Consider the following 9,356-nt stretch of genomic DNA (forward strand, 5'->3'; position numbering starts at 1 on the left):
AAAAAGAAATTGGGGGACTAAGCGTGTAGGGTTGAGCGTTGAGCTGCCGCTGGTACGGGACCCACCCAACAACCACCGCGTGTGTTGTCCCGTTGCTGCTGCAGATTAGGTTCGGATCATAAAACTGTCCGTCCGGCTTTCTAATTTGATTTGGGCTTCCCCATTGATGAGGCCCCGTCCCTTAGACCGGAGGAGGAGGACCGATGGACGTGAGGTTACCGACAGGTTGGGGAACACGAAGAAAGGTGCGTCAATGGTGCGAATGTTTTGGGCACATTGTGTGCATGTGGTGCAAAGTACGTACGAGCGGGAAGGAAAGATAAAGAGAAGGCCACTATGCGACACACACTGTTCGCTCGATGGCACCAATCGAACATATCGAAGCCCTCGCATGCGCTTAAATATCAGGCTGGGGGATGCAAGATCACGCCCAAAGGTCATGTACCGAATCGGCACTTTCCGTACGTGCGGATAGTGTTCACACGAAATGCGCCACACTACAAATGTCACATACCAATGCACTACCGGAGAGCTAGCTCGAACGCTTTAAGATTTGGAGATATACTATGTATCTCCATGATATATGAAGATTTCTTAATATTTTTAAAACATATTTTTGTTATCTTTTTTTTCTTTCGTTTCGAAGTCTTTAAAGCGAAGAAAGTTAAAAGCTGTTTTTAGCGTTGTTGAAGGAAAGAAAAGTGCTTAGTGCTTAGTGATATAGTATTGGAATGACGCTTGTAAACCAGAAACTAAGACGGCGATCTGTCACATCGAATCAAGATATTTAAAAACAAATCAAACAATATCTCTCTTTCTCTTCCCCCCCCAGACCAATAAGGTTATGCCGGCCATTTTTGGTTTACTAGACTAACCAAGATTTATATTATTTAGTCAGATAACCTCACTTCGAGGGGGGGAACGAGTCCTGATGAAATTTGATGCCCGTTCCGTCGTGTGGAACCCGCGCCGTTTAACAGTATTAGATCTCTATAGAATGAAGAGGACGAAGTACTGTTGTGCATATTGAATCTTTTGAAAAGAGTTCTTTATATGAATCTCCAGTGAAGAGTCATTCATATGAATCTTCAATGAAGAGTCACTCAAATCATGAGCCGACTCTTAAATCTCTTAAGACTCAAATGATTCATGAATCCTCAATGATTCGCTGCCAACAAACTTATATTAAAGGAGCTGAAAGGGAAGAGGAATGACTTCAAAGGTGTTGACCAGCGGATATTCATTTGCTGCATAAGCTGTGGTCCTTTGTGATACTACAACCTTAAGACTTCAAGAGGTCTTGGCCTGTCGTTTCAGAATTCTTGTCGCTCCGGATGGGATTTCATACCCAATTCTTAGGTATTAGACCAGCGCCGCTACCACATAAAACATTGGGTTGTCAAGACTCACAGTCATTCATTCATTTCGAAGATTCATTCATATTCCTGAATCTGAATCTGATTCACCCTACACAAGTACGGAGCATTAGAATTTGCTCTCGAGTACTTATAGTAATTTCTAAAAGGATTTTGTGTCGTGTACTAACGAACTCTTAGCGTTTGGACTTAAGAATTATTAGAATTCCTGATGGTTTTCTTGTAGATTTTCTTTTTCTCTCTTTTTCTTAAGGTTCACTGCAGCTACTGCAGTCTATAAAAATAAACATTCATCAGCACCTGATGTCCGGAAAAAACAAACACCTGATCGCCTGTACCTGGGTAGTAAAAACAATGTTTCCCAGCGTCGTATACTCACCCGCGAGACGGGAGACAATCGCGCATGTGAAAAGTGATTTGTGTTCCCGACTGTTGTGGCTATTGTTGAAAAAAAAAAAACACCAACACTGTCCCCATCGTACGCAAGTCATTTCTCTGATTTGTCTGACCCTTTTTGGGCAGCGATCCCGCTCATCTCATCGGTCAGTGTTTTGTGTGTTTTGTCGTGGGTATTTTCTGTGTTTCTGTTCGCATCCTCATGTATCACCTTCCCCATTCCCTCTTGGTTATGACTTCTCACGATCTCGTTTTGTTTTTTTTTCGCCAGCCCGGTGCTAACAATCATTAGATAAATCATGCTGCAAAATGGTGCTTCATAAGCTCTCACTTTCAAACGCACCGGTAACCGGCACAAGGGTGCGAGGGCGTTGGTATATAAAATATGCACTACCGCATGTAGATCAGGTGCTCGAGGTGCTTATCATCTTGGCCAACATCCGTAGCCACATGCGTAGGGTTCTTTTTTTTTGTGGCTTTTGCTTAAACTGTACACCAAAAATGCTTGGGAGGAAAAATGGTAGCATACACACACACAAGCACACAAAAAAACAACTAAAACTAAACCAGGTGAAGTACACCGGAGAGGGCTGCTGAAACAATCAGCCCTGATTAGTACACACTTTCACGTTCGCCCTTTTGTTTGGGTTTTTGGGCGGTGGGAAAGTACCACCGTGATTGTCATCCACCCTGCTGGGCATAGATTGATGCTTTTAGATGCTTCTTCTTCTTCGAAAAAAAAATCAACCAGCTACCACTAATCTATGGGAAACGTTAATTATTAACCATTTCCAAGTGTAAGTGCTGCTAGGTGCTGCACCCCAAAAACCGCTACTCGAAACGAAGATTGCGCCCTTCGGCCGAAAGCAATTTTTGCATTATCGTTATATTTTCCTAACGTTTTGAAAGTATCATCGCCCCGTTTTTGTCAACTGCCTGAACGTATTCCCGGGGGAAAACGGAGGAAAAATGCACTCATGACGTAGTAGGGTTTGCAGCCCATCCCGCGTGGGTGGATTGGAATGTGGCAGTGGAAAGTGGAACCTTGGTTCGATGATACTCCACCTGCACACTTCACCTGTCAAAAAAAAAGCCACGCACAGTTTCGGATTCGGGTGGTGAAAAGTGAAAATTTTTGAAGGCCACCGACCCGATCGCGTACCGAATCGATTAATCCGTGCGCGGGCAGGCACGATCGTACGATTTTCGCGTCCATTGGCTTCGGTCTCCATTCCGTCTCCCAGCATCAACGGCACCGTACCGCCATGATCGTGTGTGAGGGCGTTCACCTGCTTCAGCAGACACATGTCACTTAATGGGCTTTTAATGGGCAGCATCATTCATGGAGTTGCAGTGAGGCGGAAAGTGGAGATCAACAGCGGACATGAAGATTATGCGATAAGTATCGTATTTTTTTTTGTTGGAGAAATGAATTGAGATGCACGGAAACAATATCATCTGATCTACTGCAGCATCGAAAGCTAGAGATATGTTGCCACTTCACGACTGTCTACTACCAATATCCGCATTGTTGGTTACTATATTGAACTACGGCGTGCACTAGGAAATTATTGATTTTGATGGACTACAGGAAGTTCGAGTTGGAGTGACAAAACTAGAGTTACCTGAGGAGTAGGCATGCGCGTATTGAATCAGAACCGTTCGATTCGTACCAATCTTTATACTGAGTGAACGAGATCTGCACAATAGAATTATGAATGACAATTCTTCCGCGATTCTTGAATCCACTCCGACTCCGTCGTATAAAAACCGGAGTATACTGCGAAGTAATAGATCCGGGTTAATCAAGATTTAACTCTGGAACTTCTGATTAATCCGGATTTAACTCTGGAACACCGGATTAATCCGGATTGAACTCTGGAACTCCGGATTAATCCGGATTTAACTCTGGAACTCCGGATTAATCCGGATTTAACTCCGTAGTAACTCCGAAGTTTACTCTGGAGTAACTCTGAAGTTTACTCCGAAGTAACTCTGAAGTTTACTCCGAAGTAATTACTCCGGAGTTTCTCCGGAATGTCTCGGAGTCGGATTACTCCGGACTCCGGGAAAATTGAAGATTTACCCATCAGTACATTCTAGTTCAACGTAGACAGAATCCAACAATGACTGTTCTTCTTGGCGTGACGACCTCCGAGGTCATGAGACTTATTTTAGCCGGAGAGAGTCGTTCCTTGCTACGGGTCGGTCCGGATGGGATTTGATCCCCAGTCCTTCCCTGTGGACCTATGACTCAAAAATGACTCATACCTCCCCAATTAGAGATCGAAACCCTTGTAAATGATTGATAGACTGCATGTGCTATTAACCGAAAACGCTAAAGCAAGGTATGCAAAAATACGAGTTAACCTCAAACTTCCGCTAGCAACCGAATGCCCGTTGACAACAGCAAGGACACATAGCGTGGTGGTAAAACATTCCCTGCCAGCAGCAACGAGGTAGCAAAACAACATTCCTTCCTAGTGGAAAACCATCAACATTCCTTTCGCCTGAAATACGGTGATAGAGGCGCGCTCTTCCCTTCATCTAGCCGCAAATCGTATGTATTTTTGTAATCTCCCCCGTTTGCCGAAGAGAACGCAGGTTCGATTTTGGATCTTCCCGTTTGCCCCGATGCCACCGGTGCCACCGATCAATCAAAACTAAAGCCCTATTCTGCGCTTCTATCACACCAACCAAACGAAAACCCGGCACACCAACGCGTGGTTTTGTGCTGTGTGCGAGCGCGCGCTCGCGATCGCCCTCGAGCCTCGGGCTACTTTCGCTTCGCGGTGTGTGCCAGCGTGAAACATTCACTGGATTAATGGATTAATTAGCGGAATCGGCATCCCGAAACAGGGTCAAATACACATACACACACACACACAGAGGGATACATTCCAAACTCAAACTGGTGGCCCCGCGGGCAATTCCGGGAACAACCTTCTTCCCTCCCCAAAACAAAAAAAAACAGAAAAGAAAAAGGACTAACTAAAAGGCACACCCTTTTCGAGCAAAACAGCTTCAGAACGATACCCGCATGATTAATAGCGAGGCTCAAAATACACTAACTGACAGTCTGTCAGATAATGATAGGCGAATAACAGCTCACTAAAACGAATTGACTCAGAGTGAGTGAGTTACAAGAGGTAACTCTAAAACTGACTCTTTATTTTTCTGTATAGAAATACCCTTTTGTCATTTCGCTATTTCTATTTTTGTTATCTTTTCTACTTCCCACTAACCTAATCTGGTATTGGTGAGTTTGTTTCATTCAGTAACTCACTCATAAATGAGATCTTCAACTCATGAGTCATAACTCACGCGAGCCTGTGTGAGTTGTTGTGAGTCACTGTGAGTGAGTCAACAATCACCAAAAAAAGAGTCACAACTCGTGAGTTAAATAACTCATTCGTGATTTATATTTTTGTGACTCATCACTCACTCATTCATTCATACTCAGTATGCTGACCACTACTACAAACGTATCGATAGATTGAGCAAAGATTTGATTCTACAAACTCCTTATATTGCTTTCCAATCTAAATCGGTAAAAAAAATCGTTATCAATCTTTAATAGTAAAACTTCAGAAAAAAAAGAATAAACATCCAACTAAAGATGCTTCACATCACCATCCGTAATGTGTCTGTACCGTCGCACAGTACGATGCACGGTGTCAAAAGGCATCATTACCACGATACGATGCGTTATCCGTCATTTTCCCGTTCCCACCGTTCCCCGCAACCACTGCAACCACTGCATTTTCTCACTTTCACACGCTTACAGCACACAACACCACCAGTCCATCCAGGCATTGGCTAATAGTTAAGCCCCCCTCATCCCCCGGTAAAAGAAATGGCAGCGTTTCCGTGCACCTAATGGTTTTTTTTTCCACTTGCCACCGCTTTGTTCGGCAGCAGCGCCACAACAATCACACACCAGGCCCAAGTAACCTGAGCAGCAATTTGATGCCACAATTATGCCCGTCGCGCCAACGCTCGGTGGGAGTGTGGGGGGGGGGGGGGGGGGGCAAGGGAAGGGTGCAGTTTATCGAAAGTGAAAATCATACCCCCGTTCGGCCGGACGAACGGTTTTCCCTTTTTAAATCCCACAACACACAACGAAGCTGATACGTCGCGGCTCCTCTCACGGGCGAGAACACGGTACGTGCGAAGATGTTGAGTATCAGAGATGACCGCATAACGAAGACGTGTGTGAGCCGGTGTACCACGAGATAGGACGGTTTATGGTTTTTTGTTGTATTGTGATTTTTTATAAGAATTCCAAATTCGAAACTATTTTAGTCTATTATTTTCAATGCATATGGGGTGACCAGAAAATGGTTACCATTTTTCAAATCATAACACAGGTTTACAGATTAAGAGAAAAACAAAACGCAAACATGCATGAAAAGCCCTCAATATGAAAAAAGAAACCATTTTCGGAATCTAAATCTCAGAACTGGACTGAAAACAGAAATCCCTATCCGGTCCTTTTCCTTCTAGCCAAGGACTGAAATATCATGCGGATATTTGGGCGAACATCAAGCTAATTACCAGGCGTGGAATTCGAAATATGGATCGTCAAACATAACTTACAAATTTGGAACGTTCCCGGCAAAGTTATAATATCAATTTATCACATTATTTATTTATGTCACTTTGCAAAACATAATGTACCACATGGATAAAATAATAAGATATAATAAAATAAAAAATATAAATAAAAAAGAATTTACTTACATCCGGTCACGATATTAGACGCAGCACATCTTTATTATGGGCTCTAGCTACCTACTCCAACAATGGAGTAAATACATTGGAGAACCGATTCAACGGTACGATAACAACCTTAATTTTAATCGTGTTTTGCTCCACACCAACCATGTATTGACTAAACTTTCGTGCGCCCAGCTGTAGTTCTTCGAACGGTATTAAATTATCAATGTTCAGCACCCGTTGATCGTTGGAGAAGTATGCCATCCGCACGTGACAGTTGCGTACATACTCTTCGTCATTCATCATACCACAGATCAGCACACCAATCTAAAAAGGAGAAAGAAAAAACAAAACAATTTTTTTTTTGAGAAAAAAAAAATAATCTTTGCTTGATGGAGCATGATGAACGAGCGGGTGTGTACGTACCATGTACCTGCGTTCGGTTCGCATTGCTGACTGGCTGGTGATCCTTAACCTTACGGTGCGTATGATGCTTTCGGGTATTTCCCGATTTGTGGCCGCACTATAGATTCCTATCAACTGTGCCGGTTTGTAACGGACGCCTAGTGGGAAAAACTCAACATCCCAACCATTACTTTCTTCTGCAATATTTATAACAAAAAAAAACAAAACAAACGTACATTAGCTATACAAATTATACAATTTTATTCTACTTACCATCAACGTCGCTAAAATTGGTTGGCGAAAAAAACACCGACGCAACACTGGAATACTTTTCCACCTTGTGGAAATAGTTGACCGCAATCTCTAGGCTCCACAGGTCGCTGGTGTAGAGTCGGGGCGTAAAAAACAACTCGCCCGTTTCGCTCTGCCGTATGGCATTGACTATCTCTAGATGGCGCGAATGAAAATTCATCCCGTCCGCAACGCGCGCGACGTAAAACTCCTTCAGCATCCGTAGCGAGGCACCGCTCATCAGCACGTTCGCCAGCTGCGGCAGGCTCATCATCGCGAACCGTATGTGTACCAGCACACCATTTATTAGCTTATCGATTGCACCCTCCCGGTCCTGGTCGCGCATATCTGTCCGTTCCTCGATTTGCTTTTTTTGGTAACAAAACCAACACTCCACCAGCTCGTACAGCCGGAACTCGCTGCGCACGACCAGATCGTTTTGCTGCAGCAACCAATTCATCAGCCCGAGGCTTAGCTGTTCCCAGCCCGGGTACGCCACTATCCGCTCCAGGTTCCACTTCAGGTAGTTCTCCAGCAGCGTGATCAAATCCTTCCGCCCGGGGCAGATTAGCAGCGCATTGTGCAGCCACTCGACAAAGTGTCCCTTCTCGGTCGCCTTGTTTACATGCCGCTTCATATAGTCAATGCAGATTTGCACCAGATCGTGAATGTTGTACTTGTCGGCCAACTTCAATATGTACACCGCCGTATCGACCGAGATCGTCATCTTGCCGACGTACATGTAGCGCAGAAACTGTGGAAACACGTCCTGACATTTTTCCTCCTCCTGCAGCGTAATAACCGCGTCGCCAAACTCGCGCCAGGTTGCATTCATTAACATGACCTGAAAGACGTCACTGCTGGCACAAAGAATAATCCGGTGGGCCGGATAACGATTCTCACCCACCACAAGCGTCACATCCGACATCAACCTTTCCGCGTAAAGGTTAGCAATCTTTTGCAGCACACTATTCGTATTGTATAGCTGCAAAGAGGGAAGAAATAAAGTTTTTTTTTTAATATTTTGTGAATGTGCTTGGTTTGTTCAAGATGTAATTTACCATTTTTAGTCCCATGTCTTCATAGTCCTGGACGTCCACCATCGAGCAGTCTTGCGAGTTATCACAGCAGTCAGAGTCCAAATCCATTTTGGAATTGTTCACCTTTTCTTCTCTTCACCCTTTCGCTTTTGTTTTGGTATTAAAATTTACTAAACCATGCCTGTCTTGTGCTGACTGGTTAGGCTTATATTTATTAACTGGTTAGAAATTTCAGTCCTTTCTATAGAGGATCAACTTTCTATTACAAATTAGTGATACGACCGCACGACTAATGGCGTTCTAGGGCCTGAAACCTACCACAATATGTGGCTGTCTCTCTGGCTGTGTAGAACGGTACAAGCAAATTAAAGCATCGCTGTAATGCTTATGCTCGTCATGTACCAGCGTTGGCCAGAGAAAATCATTTTAAGAAGGTCCGTGGGTCACTAACTCACAATCTACTGCACCTTTTTAGGCAGCGAGCAACTTCTCTGGATACTTCTCAGTTGAATCGTAATGCTGCACAAATCGGTTTCGTGTATTCATTTGACCCGACACACAAAACTTTTCGCTGGTTGCTGTGGTACTGGTCCCGCCAGTAGTTTCCCACCGAACTACGCAGGGCTTTTTTCTGCTATTGGTTTTTTTGTGGATTATTTTATTTGCAACAATGGTACGAAAACATTGCGAGACATCGGACAAACGCTATCAACAATGTTACAACTAGAAGTATAGAACGCTTTTTCGTGTTTGACAATGGTCACACAGTGGACCACAATTGTCAAGGTTTATATATTGAAGGGCGTGCAAGGTGCTTACAATAACATTACATGTATACCACAACAATACATGTACAATACGGATATAGAAATTTTTTTTATTACATTTTACAATTTTTAAGGTGTTGTTGATTACATGTAGAAGTTAGATATTTCTTTTATAATGTTTTTATAGACCGGGATAAAAGGTGTAATATATTTGTAGTACGTAAACATTGGGATTGATCACGTAACGAATTTCGACAAAAATAGTAGGGTTTAGTTATTTGTAAGCTTCCATGATGGGGTAATATGATTTAATCGATTAATTACATTATGGAGCGCACAGTTTTGTCTCGTAAAATTGCTTT

At 43.4% G+C, this 9,356-nt stretch overlaps 1 protein-coding gene across 1 annotated transcript; it reads right to left on the minus strand.

The window, feature by feature from the left end:
* Window positions 1-6,521: 6,521 nt before the first annotated feature.
* Window positions 6,522-8,987, minus strand: LOC125770548 (BTB/POZ domain-containing protein 17). Its single transcript, XM_049440257.1, has 4 exons — window positions 8,249-8,987; window positions 7,170-8,172; window positions 6,918-7,093; window positions 6,522-6,818 (listed from the first exon to the last, which is right to left on the minus strand). Exons 1-4 carry the CDS (start codon window positions 8,333-8,335, stop codon window positions 6,567-6,569), a joined length of 1,518 nt encoding a protein of 505 aa, XP_049296214.1. The 5' UTR covers window positions 8,336-8,987; the 3' UTR covers window positions 6,522-6,566.
* Window positions 8,988-9,356: the final 369 nt, after the last annotated feature.

The sequence above is a fragment of the Anopheles funestus genome, chromosome X, assembly GCF_943734845.2.
Source record: "Anopheles funestus chromosome X, idAnoFuneDA-416_04, whole genome shotgun sequence".
In the NCBI taxonomy this organism is placed as follows: Eukaryota; Metazoa; Arthropoda; class Insecta; order Diptera; family Culicidae; genus Anopheles; species Anopheles funestus.